Here is a 21997-nt window from a genome sequence, read left to right on the forward strand (position 1 = left end):
GTAGGCTATTATCTGAGTAGCCTAGGCTACTTCTTTTTTTCTTTTTTTTTTATCACTATACTAACAGCTCCTGGCCCATCGGCAGGCCACGCACTTGTTGCACTAGTCCCGCGAGATGGGGGAGCAGGATGGATGACCATGCTGCTCCCCTCCCTACCAGCCCCAGCTGTCAGCTCCCTTCCTGACTTCCCCACCCTGCCCCCGGTACCATGGCGTACAGCGAGGAGGACGGCACGGTTGAGGAGAAGGAAAACAACAACAAGAAGAAAACGAAAAGCGCCCTCGCTACCGCATGGCTCACTTTCTACAACATCGCCATGACCGCCGGGTACGTGCGTTTATCCGCCCCGCCCGGCTATTAATAAGAAAAGTCTATAAGTTAGCCGCTCCCTAAAAAACTGTAAGCGCGTGTTGCTGTTTATAGGACTGTGTGTCTCTGTGGCAAGCCGAAAGTGCCTGTTCAGCTCGCTCAGTTTAGCAGTTCACACGAGTTGGGGAACACTTGAGTAAACAATTTGATATTTTAAAATATATAGAAATATAAGGGGTATCTGTGTGAGTGTCAGAAAATGAATGAATGGCGTTTGGTTAAAGTGACAGGCTAGCGCTGCAGCCGTGTCCAAATAGGGCTGACTGGATGGTGTCAACGTCAAGGCCCACAGTGCGGCAGACAGTTGCAGTGATAAGTATAGCCGAAGTGCGCTGACACTGGAGCCCAGGTCTGGGACACTGAAATGCTCAATGGGCAGATTTTTTTTATAACAACATAACATTTGTGAATTTCAAACAGAGCATTTCGTATCGTGTGTATATGATAAACTGACAGGACAAACGGATGGGAATCGATACTTATTTGCTCATGTCACTTCAGCTATGAATAGGCTATAACAGAGCTGTCAGATCAGTGGCACTCACCGGATCAATAATGATTAGACGACGTGCCTACAGTTTGCAGTGGTGGGAAAAATACTTTTACTTAAGTAATTGTAACAATACCACAGTCTAGAGATACTCTGTTACAACTAAAAGTCCTGCATTTAAAACGTTACTTATGTAAAAGTATAAGTAAGTAAGTAAAGTTTATTTATAGCACCTTTCACAGATAAAAAATGTAAATAAAACATTAAAATACAAGAACATTTAAATACAAATAGAAAACAAAACAAACAACCATAAAAACCCTTGACTAACTAAAAGCCTGCTTGAATAGCAGAGTCTTCAATTGCTTTTTAAAAGATTCAACAGAATTCACACAATGTAGAGAGGAAGGCAAGTCATTCCACAGCCTAGGAGCTACTGCTTGGAATGATCGATCCCCTCTAGTTTTAAAATGAGTGCGGGGAACCACTAATAGCCTCTGACCTAATGACCTCAGACTATGGGTGGGAGTATGAAGCTGTTTCAAGTCAGAGATGTAGGGAGGAACTTCACCGTGCAGGGCTCTAAAAGTAAGGACCAGGATTTTAAATTGAATTCTATACTGGACTGGTAACCAGTGAAGTGATGCTAAAACAGGTGTGAAGTGTGCTCTTTTGTTAATGTGAGTTAAAAGCCTTGCAGCAGAGTTCTGAACAGCCTGGAGACGGTAAAGCTCCTTCTTACTCAAACAGGTAAAAAGACTGTTATAGTAATCTAAGCAAGAGGAAATGAAAGCATGAATGATCATCTCCAACTCAACCTTTGACACTAGTGTTCTTAATTTGGAAATATTCCTCAGTTGGAAGAAACAGTTTATAACTAGTCCTAATTGCTTAGAGTGGTGCTCCAAGGACATGGCTGAATCAAAAACAACACCTAAGCTCCTGAGGCTTGGCTGGACAGACGAGCCTAGGTCACCAATATGCTGCTTTATCTGAGGGCGAAAATTAATGTTTCTGTTTTATCTGAGTTCAGAAGCAAAAAGTTGTCACATAACCACTGTTTGATACTAGTCAAGCAGTTAATTAAAGAAGACATCTTATCATCCGCATACAGATGGTAAGATATGTCACTAAATTGACTAATTATCTGTCCTAGAGGAAATATTTACAAAAGGAACAGAATAGGTCCCAAGACAGAACCCTGAGATACCCCACATGCCAACTCTGAAGTTTCAGACATGATCTTATTCACATAAACACTAAAACGTCTACCAGAAAGGTAGGATGAAAACCATTTTAAAACTGATCCAGACATCCCAACCAGATCACGAAGCCTATGTATCATAATATTATAATCAATAGTGTCAGGAAAATGCTAGGAAAGTATAGTAAAGTATTACAAGTCAATGTAGGCCTTCCTACTCAATGCATTGGAAAATGGCCCAGTGTCTGTTATACTACTATTTATTACATTATTAATAAATAATGCATTACTACAGTAAATGTTCTTAGTTACATTCTAACACTGCAATTAAGGTATTAGGCTAATGTTAAGGTAAGGTACATCAACACAACATGCAGGGATCAATACTTTTATAGTCATGTCGTCATTAACTTCTAGAGTATGCAGTATCATATTGTGAGATTTATTTTAAAATGATGGTTATTCTTATATATATATATATATATATATATATATATATATATATATATATATATATATAAACATATACAGTTTTGTTTGAATATATGCAAAAACAATGTCTGTCTGATTCTGAAGAGATGATTTCAATATGCCAGCTGAAGATGACATTTTTAGTTTGACCTCACATGTAATGATCACACTGACATCAACTGAACTGGTTTTCACATACTCAAACAAATAACATGATACAGAACACAATTTGTCAGAGCAGCCCAAATTGTAAGTATCCAATCAGAGCTGATAGGTCATTGTGTTAAGCAAAATAGGAACTTGAAAATGTCGCTCTAAGACAGTATAATAGGCATTTTTCGTATTACTTTTTTTGTGATATTTAAAAGTCAGAACGATTAATTGAGAAAATAATCAGCAGATTAATCAATGAGTTGCAGCCCTGTATCCATTCCAGCCATTAACTCTTTAGCTTGTTAATTGATCCTGTCAACAATTATGTGAGATAATCATTGTGTAGTTAGTTATAAAGAGTCTCCTCCTGTTTAGCTTCACTTTGATTTGATTGTGTTTTGTATGTTGCTAAGTTGGTTCAGAGAGGGAGACGACGCAACAATTTTGTTCAAAGGATTTTTGAATGTTACACCTGGATTACATTTTGGTAGTATTTCACTATTTACATACATCCACATGAGTTCAGGAGCCTCCCCAACTGTTTAGCTGCCTTTACTCAGACATTTTCAAGTCTAAGTGAAGGAATATCATTTTTGCATGGTCTCATACGAAGGGTTGGTTACTGTTGACATGTTTGTCATAAAGGAGAATTGTAGAGAAAGTGAAAATAATTTAAGTACGACTCTTTTAAACTTGAAACTGCTGAAATTGGGATGTGGGTTACATTTTGGAAATGTGTTTATATGCTAATATGTTTTACAAAAGCCACAAATGTTGCAAGAACTAATGGGTAGTTAGGTTAACTTTTGATGTATAATACCATGGGCTCTTTGTTATGCTCCTACTGTAGTAGATTATGTGTAATGCCACATCTTTTCTTTTGGTGAAAGTACTAAAATTGAAACACAAAAGACTTTTGTCGTCTCAAACTTCAGCCATGATTTTACCAGTGTAATCATGCCATTACGGCTTGTTTTATCAAGTCAATAGTTACCACTAAATATCTATTGTCACTGTAGGGCAGTAACAAGTTTGCTGCTGCTCTAACTGTGCATAATGTGCACATTTTCTATCTTTTCATTGTTGATTTACACTACAAGAAGTGCAGGAGGAGCCAGATAAAATGTCCTCAGCGGTTGTCAGATGCAGAAAAGTGCACGTAACAGAGCTGTGAGAAGATGCAGTAGGTTTAAGGTTTGAGTTTGAAAAAAATGAGCATTTGCCATGTCAAAATGTACACTGTGCACAATATATGTAGAGCTTAATAACACGGTTTTCAGTTTCCACCAGGGACACAGGAAACTCTTTCACCATTCATCTCGCACTAAGTGGTGCCATTATGTAATGTATTGTTTTGTTTCTGCAGGTGGCTGGTTTTGGCCATGGCAATGATGCGCTTCTACATCCAGAAAGGCACACGAAAGGGTTTATACAGAAGTATAGCAAGGACTCTCAAGTTTTTCCAGACCTTTGCATTAGTTGAGGTAAGAATTTGAGTGGAATAGCGTTTGCTGTCATTCGCATGGCTGCACAGTCGTAGCATGACCTGATAAAATACTTTGTTACAGTGAGAAATGACAATGCTTTTAAATAGGTACTGTAGATGAGGGTAATTAATAGATTTGTATGTTTCTTGTCTTACAGGTGGGACATTGTGCCATCGGTATGTGATGATTTTTGTTTATGACTTATAATTTATGTTAAAATGTAAACAAATGTATATTATTGTGCCAACATCTCTGCAGCTGTAATGGTTGTTGTTTTCTTTCTCCTGCTCTGCTGCAGGGATTGTGAGGACTTCTGTGATTGTAACCGGGGTGCAAGTGTGTTCACGGATTTTCATGGTTTGGTTCATCACCAACAGCATCAGACAGGTGACAATCACAGCACAGTACAGCACAGATTCTTCTGCTACTGTGGTTTTATTTAGTTGTACGAGCAAAATAGAATGAAAAATTGCATAATCTTTGGTTATTTTCTTTGCTGTCTGTGAAAAAATACACAAGAAATACTATTTTAATCACAAACTTCACTTCAATAGTATTACCTTTACACACAGCATACATATTAATATCATTCCATAATAAAAGGTCTCATAGGGTTTACTAGACAATTTTTTCTGTGTATTTTAAGCATCTGTTGCATGAAAACGGCAAGAACCCATGTGCTTTATTATAGTTGTATTTGTTTTGTATTTACAATCATTGCTGTCCCACATTTGCACTTGTCTGGTTTGACTCATCTAAACAAGTTACTTTCTCTTTCCTCTGTATATTTTCCATTTTTTTTCACGATTTAAATGAAGATCCAGAATGAAGAAAGCGTAATCCTATTCCTGGTTGTGTGGACGATCACAGAGATTACCAGATATTCCTACTACACATTCAACCTGCTCCACCACCTGCCGTACTTCATCAAATGGGCCAGGTGGAGATGCCATTACCCCGTGGCCGGGATGAGCTTGAACTGTCATTACTGTGTCGGACATTGTTATCTGAGCATGTCGGCACTGATCTGGCGATTTCACCTCTGGCATGCAGCCCTCCCCGGGCCTAGAACGGCTTTACATGAGGAAGTTGTGTGTGTGTGTGTGTGTGTGTGTGTGTGTGTGTGTGTGTGTGTGTGTGTGTGTGTGTGTGTGTGTGTGTGTGTGTGTGTGTGTGTGTGTGTGTGTGTGTGTGTGTAAGTATCGCCTAACTCACACAGAGGGGAGAAGCATGTGTGTGTTTATTGATTAGCACCTCATTAGCCATTCTCTTGTCAATGGTGGATGAACCAAAGGCTAACATGACTGATGTTGGAGAAGAGAAGTTACATTTAATAATTTTAGCGCTTATTTAGATGTTTTATTAATTATTTAATTTTTGATTTATGATTGATAATGGCGTAGATTTTTCTTGTAACTTACTCAAAAAAACAATTTCTGACAAGGACAGCAATCCAACAATTGTTTTAATGTCAAAGCCTAGATAATCATATCAGCACAAAAAAACATAAAACATGAAACCACTGTCTGTCAATGATTATCAGTGAAATGTGATGACGATCAACATATTTCTCAGCTCTAGAGTGACATAATGCCTGCCTACTACTGTATGAAGAGCACTTGTGACGTGGCAGTCTCTCTGCTACAGTAGCTCAGCTGAAACTGGAGTCGTCGGGAGGAACGTCAGCTGTACACATTGATAGCTGTCCAACACAGGCTTGGCCTCTCACAGCCAAGAGAGAGACTATCTCACTTCAGAATAGTGACGTTTACATTTCGCATCAACTCATTCACTAAGTGAGACACTGTTCTGTCTCTGCAGACAGAGGTTCACCAGAAGAATGTGAATTTTTCTGCTACTTCAGTGCGTCGTAGGATAGGTTTTTATTCTCATATATTGAATGCCACTCTCCTCCCTGCCCCCCACCCTTAACTGCTTTCTTTAAGCATGAAGGAGACCCCGAGAGGGGCTCATGTTCAGCTGCTCATGTTTTTAAGACCATCTGTTTTGGTCATGGAATGTTCGCCCAACTTTTCTCTCACATCCGCTGAGACGCTCCCCCGAGCCTTTGCTGTGGTCTCAACTAAATACAGGATTTCTATAGCCCTGAGTCATGCCATATATCATACTACAGAGATAATTGTGACGTGTCTGCCTCTCTTTGACATGGTGTCACAAAGAGAGGCAGGCACGTCACAATTATGTGTGACAGGCAGTTGTAACAGAAAGCCAAGAAGATTGTGAATGATTTTATGAAGAGCAGATCTATTCTGAACTTTAGTGATTTTATTACACATTCGGAAACATATTTTTATGTCGCATTCCCAGATTTGTTTACCAAGTTATAAAGTAAAGCCAACTTTCTTCAACTGTCTGTGCATACATTTAAGCGTCTAAGTTTAAAAATGTATCCATTGTCACTGTAGTAATCAACCATGTAGAGCACTGACAATTGTCAAAGGCCCAAACTGCAGCCACAACCTGATCCTGCAGCTTTGCCCACTACAACATCTGCCAAATCACATCCCTTTTCACAAGGCATACCCAGCTCCCTGTCCAGGTTTTAGTCAGCGCCCATCGTTAGTGGCTTTTTTAAAATATGTAGTATAGAGGCACTCTATAGACATTAGGGAGTTAGTTCCACTTTTTGGATGACCTAGATGTCATTCTACTTTACCTCAACTTCTTTCTCTTGGCTCCCCATTGATGGAATGGCTTTCCTTTTTCTATTTTTATGGTGGTGAATCCTCAATATCCATGATTGAAGGCTGGCTCAGCATTGAATACCTGATCAATGTTGGGAATTCAAACCCAAGTAAAATTAAATATAAGCAAACATGGATGTCGATGTGATTTTTGTAGCTTCTTGACTTGTCAGTTGCTGATTGGCTGCCAATTTTTAAGTCTCAAATGTTAAAAGTTGTCAAAAGTTTTTTTAACAACACACACCAGGAACTCCAAGAAAACAGCACAGTTTAACAAAATATGAAGGGGACTGAATTGATTGTGTTTGATTACCGGTCTAAAGCAGGTTTAAAACATGAAATTAGACCAGGGAGAAAACCAGAAAACCCCCTATGAATGGCTTATGCTAACTGTGCGTGAGTGTAGCCTACTTACAATTTAAAAGAAGATTTTAAGGAGCATGCCTTGATTGTTAAACTCATCCTCTAAAGTTTGCACTGTTACAGTTTGAGTGTAGATTGTGTGTGTAGACATCTAACCATGTGAGTGTTTTAACATTCGCAAACTTAAACTGCAGTGAGTGTTAGTTGCAGGTGTGTGACCGCAGACATCTTTTCCTTCCCAGATACAACCTCTTCATCGTCTTGTATCCCCTGGGAGTCGCCGGAGAACTGCTGACCATTTATGCTGCTCTGCCGTTCGTACGCAGATCTGGAATGTACTCCATGAGGCTCCCCAACAAGTATAACGTGTCGTTCGACTACTACTACTGCCTAATCATCGCCATGTTGTCCTACATCCCACGTAAGGAGGGTTTTTACTCCCCACACGGCATGTTATGATAAAACATGTAGAGGAAGATGACCCAGGATAGATGACCCCTCTATTGATGATTCATCTGTGCATCTTCCACTACATGAGACTTTAGAGATGGCTTCTTTTGTGGTATTGTGACAGCAGGGTCTAAAAAGCATGGCAACATTTTGGAGCCAAGTGTGTAGTATCCCACGTCCTTTTAACCCCAATTTTGTTCTGTGGCAATGAAAGACTCTGCGACCGGTGTTGTTTTTCTTGCTAAGAGGTTGGTTGAAAGGATCGATATCACTCATATCTACACGTTAAATATGACGATGGAGCCAGGACACGGTTAGCTTAGCTTAGCATAAAGACTGGAAACGGGAAAAACAGCTAGCCTGGCTCTGTCCAAAGGTAACAAAATACATCTACCAGCATCTCAAAGCTCACTAATTAACATGTTATAAAAAACAAAGAGTCTCATTTTGTTGCTTGGCAACCTCAGGGTGACGACAAGACTCCAGGAAGTCACTGCTAGGCTAACCATCTTCTGGCTCTAGCTTTACATTTAGCCTACAGACATGAGAGTGGTATTCTATCTATAATCTTCTGAATCAACTCTTGGCAAGAAAACAAATGAGCATATTTACCAAAATGTCAAACTATTCCTTTAAATGTTTGAGAGACCTGGAGCCATCTTTGTTTTTCATGCTACAGTATAAAGCAGCAAAACACAATACCACATCTGCAATTGTATGTTATTAACTGATGTTAAAATGCTACATATAGCATCTTTGTGCAGAGTGAAATTGTTATATACAAGGGGATGGAGATCATAACATAACAGTAGGCTATAATCCAATACAGCACAACATCAATGCAGTAAATGTTACTTTTAAGAAGCTGATAACAAACAAATGTTGAGAAAGTTGCTGTAGTTTCAGATGTTGTATTGAATCGCATACATATACATAAATATTGCACATAACACATTTAATATTAAGTGTTGCAAAACAATACGATCAGGATTGTTTTGTGGTTCGAATCCTGTCATCTAGATCTCGGAGAACAAAGCTACATGAAGCAGGGTTCATTTCACAATGTTCTAAAGGTTTAATGAGACACACAAGGATATACATATTTTCTAACAGTCGAATCGCTACATTCATTTAGATGACGTGTAGTAAGATACAAAAGAGTCAGGATGGGCAGAAGGATTGTCCCAAGGTTTGTTCACACAGTTAGGAAAACAGTGTTGCAATTTAGGATACAAATAAAACTGATGAGAACGACTTTCTTCAATGGAATGTAACATTATTCACAACATTAAGTTTTGCATGTCTTGAAAATGCTTCTTGGGGTCCTGCTTTTCATTGGGAATTCAGTCTGGGTTCATTGATCCTGTTTATTTTCCCACAGTGTTTCCTCAGCTCTACTTCCACATGCTGCGGCAGAGGAGAAGGGTGCTTCATGGGGAGGTCATAGTGGAGAAGGACGACTAGACCAGCCACCACCTCATGCCTTCGTTTGAGCCAGCCTGCCTCCACCATCACCCTCACACCCCCCACTTCATCGCCACCTCCTCTTCAGCACCATTGGCTGTTAACGTTCTTCATTGTACGGGACGGGAAGAGCCGCACAGATGACGACCTGTCCAACAAGAGCAATAACAATCAGGAAGAAAGGAGTTCACCAGTACTGAGCAATAATCACTGATCCTAAGTCTTTACAGGATTAATTCCTATGTGAATGGTAATATTGGAAACATGTTTACAGTTCCAGCGTTGCTGGAGCTTGAGACAGAAGCTGGAAGTTATGTCTCAGCACACAGTCCTTTATTCGCTCACCAGCCTTACTGCACCTTGTTGCACTGAAAAACATGAGCCACAGCCGAGTCATAACACCTGTGTGAAGGATAAACGAGAGGCTTCCAGGGAAATGTGAAATGAACATGGGAGGAAGATTGTAAATTGTGTCTCCTGAGTTGTCCAAACTTCATCCCCCCAACCAACCCAATTGGCATTATTATTTTTTAAGTGTATTCCACCGAAATGATTTTATACAGAAGAAGCGTGGCTGTACAAAACAAGGTTTAAAAAGAGAAATTACTCCTAGTTCTATCATACCTCAACAATAAATCTACATTTAGACAATATGCTGCTTCTTTTGTGTATGTTTGTAAATGATGCAATGTGAAATTAGCGGTTAATAGCATATTTCTTAATTTATTCACATAATGTATCACTTAGAGCGCAGCTCAAACTTAACATTTTCTCTGCTTGGCTCCTGCATTCTTCTATGTTGCTTTGATGTTTACTATGTCAAATGTTAATTTACAAGAGAGCATCTTAAACAGATTTGAGTCTTCAAAAAGTAGCAGCTTTTTCTAGACTGCTGTAGGTGAGACTACAATTTAGATTTTTGTGAGCACTCGCAGTCTTCAGTCGCTGTTGTTTGTTTTTTAACATAAAGAATCTCATGTCCGTGTTAATAGAAAGGTAGTTAGATTCCCTCCTGCTAAAGGTGCTATTGTAAGATCATTTCAGTCTTCTGTGCAGCTGAAGGATTGACTGTGATTGAGTAGGAAAACAGGATGTGAAATGATTGAGAGGAAATGTTGCATAGCCCATGGTTATCTAAGAAAAGCAACATTTTTGCTTATAATCAGGGTTAGAGGAGAGAAACAATAAAAGTCGATGTCACAAAAATTACTGGAAAAAGTAATTTTTCAAGAAAAGAACAATAGAAATGTGAAAATACTTTTTTTGTGCAAAATCAATAAACTAAATTCTACAATGGAGAGTTTTGTGATGACCTTCACACTTATGCAGACAGATAAGCCATCTGTTACCAGATCTGTTTATCTGGACCTGCATACAAATGTAGAAATAAGCCAACAAATACAAACACCTCATTTAGTTTTTACATATTTATTTGTGAGTGTTTCCTTCATCTTTTGTAGTGTTGTTTAAGTGTTTTTCTTAACAGGAAACAGTACCTGAGTGCAGAAAATGGCACATTTTATATTTGTAGGTAGCATCCAGAGATTCATAAACATATGTACGTCTGTAATAGTGAAAAATAAATCTCATAATCACAAAATACTGTATCATACATTGAGTATTAAACTGTAAACGTTCAGTCCTGAACTAAAACTCAAGCTGATTGTGACATTTTTCTGTATTTATGTGTAAATACTTCCTTTGGTTTCTACTTGTATAAATGAAAATGCTATATAGACATTCATGAGGTTAGATAACAGGTTCCCCAAAGATAGCATATCAGCGACATTTCATGTTTTTTTACGCATCATTTTGCACCTTTTCATTTGAAGACAATTACATGTTATGAAAAGCACAACAGTAAGTCCACTTGACTTCATAGAATTTATAATTTCCTACAAAACTTGGATAATGAAATATACATTCAGATATTCAGTTGCACGTGGAATACAGATTTATAAAATGTATTTCAAATAACCATAAAAATATTTATATATATATATATATATATATATATATATATATATATATAAATTGATTGGTGATTTGGTACTTTAAAAAATAAAAGTCCTCCTTCTGTGATTGCCCTGCTGTATTGCACTTGCTGGTGATGTTGGACTGGGTTTACTTTGGAGGAGAATTGTCCCTTTGCTCTCTCCGTATGGACTCTCCATGTGCCGTGTCGGTGGACCAGTGCCACATGTCTAGCTGCTCACTGCAAGCTCCCTTTCAAGACATCGCTACGATCCAGGCAATCTTGCTGCAGAAAAAAACACAGAATGACATTAGGACACCTCTGAGGAAATCCCCCCCTTGATACAGTGACATTTGGAAAGGAAAAAAAAAAGAAGACAAAAACAGACGTACAGGTCTCCATTTCCTTCTCACAGATGTAGCTTATGAGATCTTCACAGAAGAAATCATTCCACAACCCTTCATGGATGAGCCCCGCACAGTCTTCTCCCATTTCATGTCCATGGCCCCAGTCGTCAGGCTGACCTGGCTTCCACTTCCTGCAGGCAAACAACAGGGGGCGATCACACTTTAGATTTACAGTATTTATTCTAAGAGTCTGGTGGAAACCCACAATGCTGGAAAAGACAATAAACTGCAGCAGGAATTGAAGTTGGATCATCTGATATGATATAATATGATATGATATGGAGTATGGCCATCTTAAAAGATAGCCTACACCTTTGAATAGGAAATTCCAGTATCTCCCCTCTGGACGGAGGCTAATGGTCCCTGATTGTAGAACTCCAAGATTTAAAAACAGTTTTGTCCCAGCGGCAATCACTCTGTTAAACAAACTGTAGAATTACTTGCACACAACGCACAAGCATTTTGGTCATTTACTAGCTGTAGAATTTCTGCATATAACTGCACAAGTCAATGTCGTCATGTACTGTTTTTTATCCATGTTCTACTGTCTGTTTTATATGTTACTTTTAATGTTTTGTGTGTTGCATGTTATGTGGTGGTCTACAAAGTTTTAAGGATGTCCTGCCTCTTGGACTGTAAACCTAGTTTACCTATGGGTACCAATACAGTAACCTGAACCTGATCTGATTTCTTTTGATTTGTTTGGCTGTTTGGAGTGGAGATCTTTGAGGTTAACTAGGCTTTTATGACATATTGCTGTGTTCAGATTCTATTCAGTGTTGGTTTGATGCATTTCATTATTGTATCTTTATCCTTTATGTGCAGTTTTGTAAGCTTTAATGTTAGTCTAAATGTTGGATTTTTGCTCTTGTTGCAAGAGAGTGCACCGCTCTGATTGGCTGCTCTGAATGTGAAAGTATTTGTTTTGTTTGAATGGGCAGCTGGGATAGAGGAGTTGAGCTTTGCATGCTTTGCATGTCAAAGCAATCAGAAAATATCACAAGAATTTGCATGTTTATTTGGTGTTGTTTCATGTAAGTGAAAACCTACCGCTTGTAATTATTATGATTGGAAAGCAGTGTTTTGCACAGCTCTGAAACAGAATATCCATCAGAGAAACAGCACCTACGTCCATACAGGATAAGATGTTCCCTATGATGGAGGTATTTTCTGATTTAATACTGACGCGAAAGCAGGTTCAGTCCCATCCAGCCAGCGCCAAACGTTTTCCTCCTCCCTGTCGGTCAGACCCATCCAGAAGTAGCCCTTTCCAATAGTCTGCTTCTTCAGCCATTTCTGAGATCACAAGAGGACAGAAAAAGTCCCAACTGAGAAGTTACCTCACATTACAGAGCAAGGTCGACCTTCCCTTCCAGTACATATTGATTTTAGTGGATTTCATTCTTTACATGCTAAAGATACAATCATGAAGAGTCACCTGTTCCTCCATATCGTTGATGATCAACAATGAAGCAGACGTTGATTCGCAGGTTGCCTTTGCGTCATTGAAACTGTGAAGGTCCTTAGAGAAAAAGTAGCACTTGTCTCTGTAGTTCACCCACTCAAAAGGGCATCCTGTAAAACAGTGTCAAAAACTATACTAAATAGTATTCATTATAAAAGAATTGACATTTTGGGACATTATTTGCTTTCTTGCCAAGAATGATACTACTGTCATATTTCTGCGGATTTTGTTACCTTTGGATAGAGCCAGGCTAGCTTTTCCCCCCTGTTTTCAGTCTTTATGCTAAGCTAAGCTAACCAGCTGCTGGCTCTAGCCTAACATTTACCGTACAGACATTAGAGTGGTATCAATCATCTCATCTAACTCTCAGCAAGAAAGTGAATACGCTATTTCACAAAACGTAAAACTATTCTTTTATCGCGCCATTCATTCTGAGTAATATTGTATTATTTTTCTGGAATGATAAAAACAAATGCCATCGTGGGAATATTCTAGTTGAGTAATGTACATTGATGCTAGCTGATTAAGTTCAATACTTCCGGATCTCGTAAATTGATTCTAGCAAAGTGTTGAAATGTAAAACTGCAACAGAAACGTTACAACTGGTGATAAGACTTAAAGTCGTACCTGGGGCCCAGAGTGTAGGAGCTACTGCCTCATCCTGCAGAGACACAGGGCCCAAAGGAATTAACGGAGCCCGGATTGGAATCCCTGGTTGTCCCGGTGGTCCTGGTGGCCCTGGGGGCCCCACTGGTCCCAGCAGTCCCCTTGGCCCTTGCTCACCAGCTGGTCCCATTGCGCCTCTGATACCCGGTGGGCCCTGTGCCCCCTGAGGACCAGGCTGTCCGTCTCTTCCAGGCAGACCGGCAGTACCTGGCTCTCCCTTAGCTCCAGGAGGTCCGGCCCTTCCTCCTGACCCTCGGGAGCCCTTGGATCCGGGGCTGCCAGATACGCCTGGCAGGCCTTTTAACCCTGGCAGACCTGATGGTCCGGGGAAACCCTGCTCTCCTCTGGGTCCTCGTATCCCTGGACCACCATTTTCCCCTTTCTCTCCCTTCTGGCCAGGCTGACCAGATGGTCCCTGAGGTCCTTTGTCCCCCCTTGGTCCTCTGGGACCAGGGGGACCTGAAAAATGGGACAAACTGTAAGCTAGTGGAAGTATTTTAAAAAGAATAGCGCCACATTGACAAAAAGTGTTAGATGAGAAGATTGACACCAAAGCTTATATTATAGTATTGATCTTCTTATCTAACTAAAGTCTTTAACTTTAAAACAAACATTTCATTAGTACAACACTGCATCCCTCACCCTGTAAAATAGTGAAATTGGTTATTAGTTGGGAGTGCTTGTTGTCCACCAGCTTCATCTCCTCCATGACAATAGAGAGGCTGGTGACCTCCTTGTCCACCCGTGCTGCCAGCTCTTCCTGCTGGGACCTCAGACTGGCTGCATCTGTCCTCACGTCTGTCACGCTGCTGTTGAGGTTCAGCAAGAAGTCCGAGTGACGGCCGACGGTCTCGGAACACGTGCGCAAGTCGTTGAGGTTGAGGTTGATGGCGCCCAGGAGCTGCGTGGTGAAGCTGATGTTGCCGGTCACGCGGTCCATGCTCTGCTCCGACTCATCCAGCCGCACCTCCAGCCGGTCAAACTTGGTGGACGTGAGGTTACCGAAGTCCCTCTGCCGGTCCATGATCTCCCTCAGGGTCTGGTCGTGAGCATCAGCCAGGCTGCTGGTGTTCTGGAGCTGGTTGGCCATGAAAGCCAGCTGTGATCCCACCTCCTCCAGGCTGTCGTTGTTGGCTTTTGCAAGAGCCGAGGTGTTACTGGCCATGACCTGCAGGTTTTCCACCTTATTACGAAGCCACTCGGTATCAGAGTGCGCCTGCCGGGCCTTCTGCTCGAGGCTCTGAAAGTCATTGCGCATTTTCTGGATGGCCTGGCTGGTGTCATCCACTGAGCGCTGCAGAACGGCGATGAGGCCTCTCTGCTGGGCCTGTGTGAAGTTGAGGCTGCTGATGCTGAGCAGCGCCTGGTCCTGAAGTTTCACCTGCTGCTGGAGTTCTCTCTGCAGCCGGGCTGTGTCGTCCTGCAGACCCCCAATGGTGCCGCCATAAGACTGCAGGGTGCCATTCACAGAGTGCAAGGTGGCTGTGTTGCTATCCAGCAGTCCCTGAATAGAGCCCTGGCTTTTCTGAATGTCTGAGCCAATGTTCTGCAGCTGACTCAGCTTAACTTGATCGCTGTGGATGCGTTCCTCCACTGCAGAAAGCTGCCTCTGGAGAGTCCAGATGTTGTCCTTAAATGCCTGGATCTCTGTGGTGGTATTCTCCGACTTCTCCCCTGCTTGATCATCTGATGACGGAGATTTGTACAATAAATTACAAAAATGTTTCAGGCCCTCACTGTAGGTTTTACTTCAATTTAAACCCAGATACTTACCAAGCTTTTTCAAATCAGTCTCAACAGCCATTATCTTTCCTCCATAGTTTGCAATACCTTCAGACACACTGTCAACTCTTTGCACCACTGGAAGAAAAACAGGACAGGTAGGACAAAGGTTAGTGTCATAGTCTCATCACAGGCTCCATCCTTTATTAACAGACCAGAATTGCCTGCAACCACAGACATCATATATAAAAGGGATCAGAAAGGAAACCACTGACAGATACTATAAGAGATGTGTCTACATGTCTGGTAGGCATGTAATAATGCTGGACTCGATTAATGTAATCTCTTGGGATAGGACAGATTTAGAGTGTGACAGAAGGAAGCGAGACACAGAAAAAGCAGAATTTGGAGTTGGACTGGAATTAAATTGTGGGTGAGAGACAGAGAAAGGTAGGCACTGCGAAAGAGACAGGAGGAGGGAGGAAGAAACATTGATTCAGCAAAGATGGAGTGGGTGGTCAATGACAGACACAGAGGTTGGAGGTACATGGGGAGACACTGGCGAGGGCCCTAGGGGACAGGAAGTGACCTGGGGTCTTCAGTAAACAGGCGGATCAAAGACAGCCCAGAGTAGACAGACGCTGTGGCAGGGAGGCTCTTCACGCCCCCACAGGCGACACCATCGTTCATTTCCTCTGGAATGTGTCTGGGATTCCAGGAAATCAGCCCACTTCTACCACCAGCTTCGCCAGGGGGACACATCCTCTAACTAGGAACTGCATGGGCTCCTCTGCTGGGAAGCTGCACCCCAGCTGTTTGTTCCCAACAGTTAAGACAACAGTCCAGTCACAAGGCTTTCAAATCACCAGAAAGACAACATGAGCTTCTTCAAATCCATCCATCCCTCCAAAAGAAGACGCAGGTAGAGCCTTTTATTTTAGCACTAATATTGGCCTTAATTTCCACTACTTTATATCCCATCTATATAGAATTTATAGCAAAACAAGACATTTTGGGGAATATGTGTATTTGCTTTTTTTGCTGAGAGTTAGATGAGAAGATTGTTACCTCTCTCATGTCTATCTGTTAAGTTAAGTATGAAGCTACCACCAGCCTCCGGTTAGCTTAACTTAGCAAGACTGGAAACAAGGAGAAAGAGCTAGCCTGTCTCTGTCCAAAGGTAACGAAGTCAGCCTACCAGCACTTCTAAAGCTCCTTAATTAACACATTATATCACAGCAATTTCTTTAGGTTTAATACTTCAAAAGTAATAGAAAATTATTCTTTAGTTTGCAGACTGCAAGTAAAAAAGATCTTTTACTGTTTGACAGGAAATGTTCCACACATAAAATGAAATGGGACACATTTCCAGACACAGAACGTACAGTTGCAGAGTACAAAGACACTTTGACTTCCCGTTCACAGACCAAACCATAGGCTACACCTAGGGCACATTGCTTCTTTCACTGACACTCACGCGTGCACTAGCCTGGAAACTGAAACTAACACAAGCGGACTCCCAAACACAGACATTTCTGGGCCTTTTCCACATGTTCTGTTCGTGAACTGGCTTTCTGGAAGATTCATTGCATCATACTGTGGCAAAATGAACCATAAAACACACATGCAAAGAAGTTGAAATTGCAACAGGGCTGCAGAGGAAAAGCATTATTTTGGCAGAAACCCTATAGGTATATGTGTTATAAAAATGAGCTGGTGTGTACCCAGTTTGAACTCTTTCCAGCTCTTGTGTGAGTGGTTCTTAAAACCGCCCGGGTTGTCTTGTAAAATCCAGCTTCCTTATACATATGAAGTCAGAAATAGTAAAAATAGTTATGAAGCGACTGAATTGTACACTCCATGCTTTGGTTATTTTATATTTTAGCCACAGGGCAATCTCAAAACTCCATGTACAACTGAAAGTACAACTGTTAGGACAGAGGAGTAAATGCTTGACGTCAAATTTACAAATGAAGTGGAAATGCATCTACATATAAACCTGTGGCTTTCATTAATACTACTGGTGGTGGTTGTACCTGAAGCCTGAAAGGTAACCTGCTGGCAGTACTCAGGATTGGATAGTATCTGCAAACTCCTCTGCAGGTATTTTACAAATGCTTAAGCAAAATGTTAAATAATTAACTGTTATTTAACTTTAAATCCTTCTAATAGCCAGTGCTGCAGTACATTTGTCTAAGAATATGGATAGTACACCCGAGGGACTCATTTAATGTGTTCAGAAAGACTGCTGAAAGAAATGTTTAGTGAGAGATTGCACTGAGTCACAGAAGCTAGTATAACAGCAGCTGGCCAGAAGGTGAAGTCAGGGCTTCTTCAGGTGACCTGAAAGAGTGTGAGTGTAATGGGACCACAAGCAGGAAAAAAACAAATATGCCTCCCAGTGAGGTACGGTGTGTTTACGCCTTGTTTTTTACTTTTGTGATAAAAAACATTCAACTGTTTGACTGTCAAATGCTAAAGCATAGCGTAACAGTAGCACAAGTAGAGAAGAGTCACAAAGTCAGAAACTTACACAGCAACTAAAGTTTGCTAACATTAGCCACTATAAGCTACTGGTCATACCAGACCAAGAGAGGTTTGAGAATAAAAGGACATTCACATAGGAAGTGAAGTAAAATACACAGGTTATGTCCTCCTCCAGTCTCTTTTCTTACTGTCTTTAGGGAAAACTAGCGGGATTTAAATCCTCCAGAGTCCAAAGAATGACCTCATCATGCTTTTGGTCGTGTCAATCAAGACAACTGTAGACAACAATATAGACAACAAGGCTGTAGGAGAGAGAGGACACTGAATCCAGGCCAAACCTCTAAGGTTAAATTGCATCAAAACAAAAGAGTCACATAGAGGACGTTTCTGTGGGTCCGTGATGGAGGACAGAGAGAAGTACACATGTTAAGTGCATAGAGCACTCTGGGTCTCACTACATAACCATCTGGAGCTAGGAGTGTGTTTAGCCTGAGCTGTGGTTCCCTTGACAGAGCACTACTTCAGTGCCAGTAAAAACCCAATTTTAGTGGGTTCTGCTGGAGTTGCTCTGAGTTCACTCACTGCTCATCTGGGATCAATTAGGCCTGCATGAAAAAATGCACTATGGAACAAGTAGGGCTAACTGAGCTCAGAGAGTAAGGGGACATCATTGTTTTTGCACTCAAGACGCACAGATAACCCCTGAACATGTTAACTTTCACAAACCTTAACCGTAACACAAGGAGGGGACATACGCAGTCGCATATTGGAGCGTTTTGCACAATTATAGCAGGAACATGCAGAGTTCAATTCTTTGAAAGACCGTTTCCCGACCTGGAAAAAATGTGAAAAAGCCAAACAGGACGTTCAGCTCCACAAAGCCTGAAGGCCCTTCCCGGAGGAGTGAGCTTTGGAGGTGTTCATAAAATAAACTGAGAGAAGGTTGTGGAGTGGAGACAGAAAGCACAGAGAGAGGGGTCAGTGTTGAAACTTAAAGGGTCTGTGCACTGAAATTACAACAAAATATGCATTTTCTGTCTCCACCTCAATACAATGGAGTTGAATGAAAATCAGTGTCCCAGTTACGGGACGTTGTGAACAGTTTTTTCTACTGAATAAATAGTCCATATAAAAATAGTTGACAATGAGGTCTGTGGAAAGATGCTGTTGATGAATTCAATGAATGAAAATTGAACTCCATTGTATTGAGCCAGCAGCTGAAACCGATAGATAGACAGTTATCTCAAAACCTGGACAAATAATACCCAAACTATGGTATATGCATGGCTACATACCACTCCCATTCAAAGAATAGTTCAACATTTGAGGAAAAACACTTACTCGCTTTCTTGCCAAGTGTTAGATGAGAAGATTGATACCACTTTCATGTCTGTAAGCTAAATACTGTATAAAGCCACAGCCAGCAGCCATTTAGCTTAGCTTAGCATAAAGACTAGAAACAGGGAGAAACAGGAAGAAACAGCTAGCCAAAGGTAACAAAATCTGCATACCACCACCTCTAAAGTTCACTAATTAACATGTTGAAGTATTAATAACAAGTGCTGAACTATTTTCTCAGGGGTAGTAACTTTCTGCCTTGTCGTCACTATGATGTTGCCAGGCAACCACTGGAGATTAAACAATGTTCAACTTTAGAAGTGCTGGTAATCTTGTTACCCTTAGACAGAGCCAGGCTAACTGATTCCCTCTGCTTCCAGTATTTGTGCTAAGCTAAGCTAACCAGCTGCTGGCTGTAGCTTCATATTTAACGTACAGACAAACCACATGAGAGTGGTGTCTCCCAAAGTGTGGAACTGTTTCTTTAAGTAAGATTGTTTTGGAAATAGTTTTTTGGGTGAATTGACCCAGTATCTGTATGTATGAGTGATTTCAGAGAGAAAGACTGCAGCTTTTTTCTTATAGGTGTGGTGGTCCTCTCCTCATATTTTCCATTACTGATCTATTGCCTTTCAATAATGAAAAGAAAATGTTGCCAAAGAAGATTCATGTCATGCTAGGGCACACAGAAGGCCACTCTGGTAATGATGAGCTCTATCACACACACACACACACACACACACACACACACACACACACACACACACTCTCTCAGTGTATTCATACACATCAAACAGAAAAGCTCTTATTTCTTGGCAGCATGAAAAGAAACCAAAAGATATGTTTGGACGCCCACTCTCTCAGCACACTGTAAGCAAATCATTTCAACATTTTAGAAATCGAATTGCAGCACCAAAGTGATGTTTAAAAATGTTTGTCATCCTATAATTGTACCCATCAGTTCACAGTGATGGAAGAGAGTGTAGAGTGTAGTTCACTGGGCCGTCTTACCTTTATATCCAAGCACAGCAACAGCGATGGTGAGGAGAGTACACAGCACATAGAGCAGAGCTATGGAGGTCTTCAGCGCCCATTCATTCTTACACTTAGTGCACTGGGTGCCCTCCTGGATCCCTGTGTAAAAAGAAAGACTGCATGATCCAATACATTTTTTTTCTGGAGCAGAGGGGTCTAAAAAAAGGACATGCTGGGTAGAGTTGGTGTTAGCTCGAGACTCTCCATGTCCAGGAGTCCCACATCTGGACAAACAGCCCTGGAGTCTACATTTAAGAGTCCAGCAGTTCCCTTAGGGCCTGGGTGGTGAAGGGGCAGGGGACACAAAAACATTCCCCCCCACTGATTTGTTTACACTCAGCAACATGCTTATTTTCCTTCACTCAGTCTTCACTCAGCAAACTTCCTCTTTTTCAGTTGATGTCTGTTTTGTATGCACAAAGATTCAGACTTCATGAGTTTTACACGAGAAGCACTGAAAGTAAACCATGCGTGTTGTACTTTTGTTTAACATTAGATACTGCCTCTGTGTGAATCTGCACTTTTCCAGTTCTCTTCTTGCAGCTTCAGTTGACTTGGAGTCAAACTAAAAGGCCTTAGCTGGTGGGGACACTTGTGAAATATTTCTTTCCGAGGATGTCTTTCATGACAGATGAGTGGCGAGATCCATAGCGCTGACGGGAACACAGCTGCATTTTATTTTCAATTCAGGAAGTGTGTGGAAAGGTTGGGGGTGGTTTTCATGCACCTGGAATGAAACTCACTTTACAAACACAATATGAAGGAATAGCTCTTATTCAACATGGCAGCACAAAGAGTGCAATACATGACTATCACCATGTGAAAGCCAGTCAATTACAAGGGCATTATTCATCAACCAGTAAAGAGCCAGGACCATTTAGCGGCAAACATTTCACCACACATCTAGTTTTATACATGAGGTAATACTTCAATAAATTAAAAATGCAGCGTTGATTGGCTCGTCAGGGGTCTCGATGGGAGTTTAGATGCCAAAGTTAACAACTTGATTCATTCTTATGGGTGTTAAGGGATTGTTAATGATCACCGAGTGTTAGACCTCAGTTAAACACCAAGTCCAGCTGGAAGGGAGACCTCCTCAGCGTCCGACCAACCGGAGAGAACACGAGATTTACGGTAAAAAGAGTGGGCAAGTTTTAACTGAGTTAAAAAGGGTTTTAAATTTAATCCTTCTATGGTTTTGATTCCAACTCAAATGACACCACCACCAAAACAGAGACCTACTTTACTTCATCTGCCTAAAGCTGCTGCTGTGCAAGCTTAATGCAGGTACAAATTAAGAAATTACAGAAATGAAAAAAGAATCACCATTACATATTATTTTTCCACCAGAGTTCTAAGGAATCAGTATTAAGATGGTTTTGTTATTTATGTTGAACAAAAATACTATTGGCCAATATATGGTCATTTGATAGTGAATATAAAAATATTGATTATAGCAGCTTCAAACTCAGAAAAGGGTTTTAATTAGTGCTGTCAGTTAAACGTCTTATTAACGGCGTTAACGCAAACCCATTTTAACGGCGTCAATTTTTTTATCGCGAGATTAACGTTCTTTTTGATCTTTGTGGTGTGTTGTTGTCTGCTTATGTATTGTACCACACACACCTGAGTGAACTTAGCTTTTAGAGCCCTAAAACATGGCTGATGCTCATGTCTTAATCATGTAAAGAGCCTCAACGGGCTCCTTAAAATGTATTACCAAGTGTGTATACATAAAAGACATT

General features: G+C 40.9%; 2 protein-coding genes across 2 annotated transcripts in view; one reads left to right on the top strand and one right to left on the bottom strand.

The window, feature by feature from the left end:
* Positions 1–209: 209 nt before the first annotated feature.
* hacd1 (3-hydroxyacyl-CoA dehydratase 1) lies at positions 210–10455 on the top strand. Its single transcript, XM_031292921.1, has 7 exons — positions 210–328; positions 4055–4172; positions 4333–4351; positions 4474–4562; positions 4994–5115; positions 7486–7664; positions 9075–10455. The coding sequence occupies exons 1-7, from the start codon at positions 210–212 to the stop codon at positions 9155–9157; spliced, it is 729 nt and encodes a 242-aa protein (XP_031148781.1). The 3' UTR covers positions 9158–10455.
* A 718-nt stretch (positions 10456–11173) lies between these two features.
* The window catches only part of LOC116045308 (collectin-12), a 33012-nt gene continuing 22188 nt past the window's right edge, over positions 11174–21997 (bottom strand). Inside the window, exons 3-10 of the mRNA XM_031292920.2 lie at positions 20229–20351; positions 15444–15530; positions 14313–15356; positions 13632–14129; positions 12978–13114; positions 12726–12835; positions 11525–11670; positions 11174–11417 (exon numbers count right to left, since the gene is read on the bottom strand). Coding sequence (XP_031148780.1) covers positions 11398–11417; positions 11525–11670; positions 12726–12835; positions 12978–13114; positions 13632–14129; positions 14313–15356; positions 15444–15530; positions 20229–20351 — 2165 coding nt within the window. The 3' untranslated portion in view covers positions 11174–11397. The remainder of the gene's footprint in view (positions 11418–11524; positions 11671–12725; positions 12836–12977; positions 13115–13631; positions 14130–14312; positions 15357–15443; positions 15531–20228; positions 20352–21997) is intronic.

The sequence above is a fragment of the Sander lucioperca genome, chromosome 23, assembly GCF_008315115.2.
Source record: "Sander lucioperca isolate FBNREF2018 chromosome 23, SLUC_FBN_1.2, whole genome shotgun sequence".
Lineage (NCBI taxonomy): Eukaryota > Metazoa > Chordata > Actinopteri > Perciformes > Percidae > Sander > Sander lucioperca.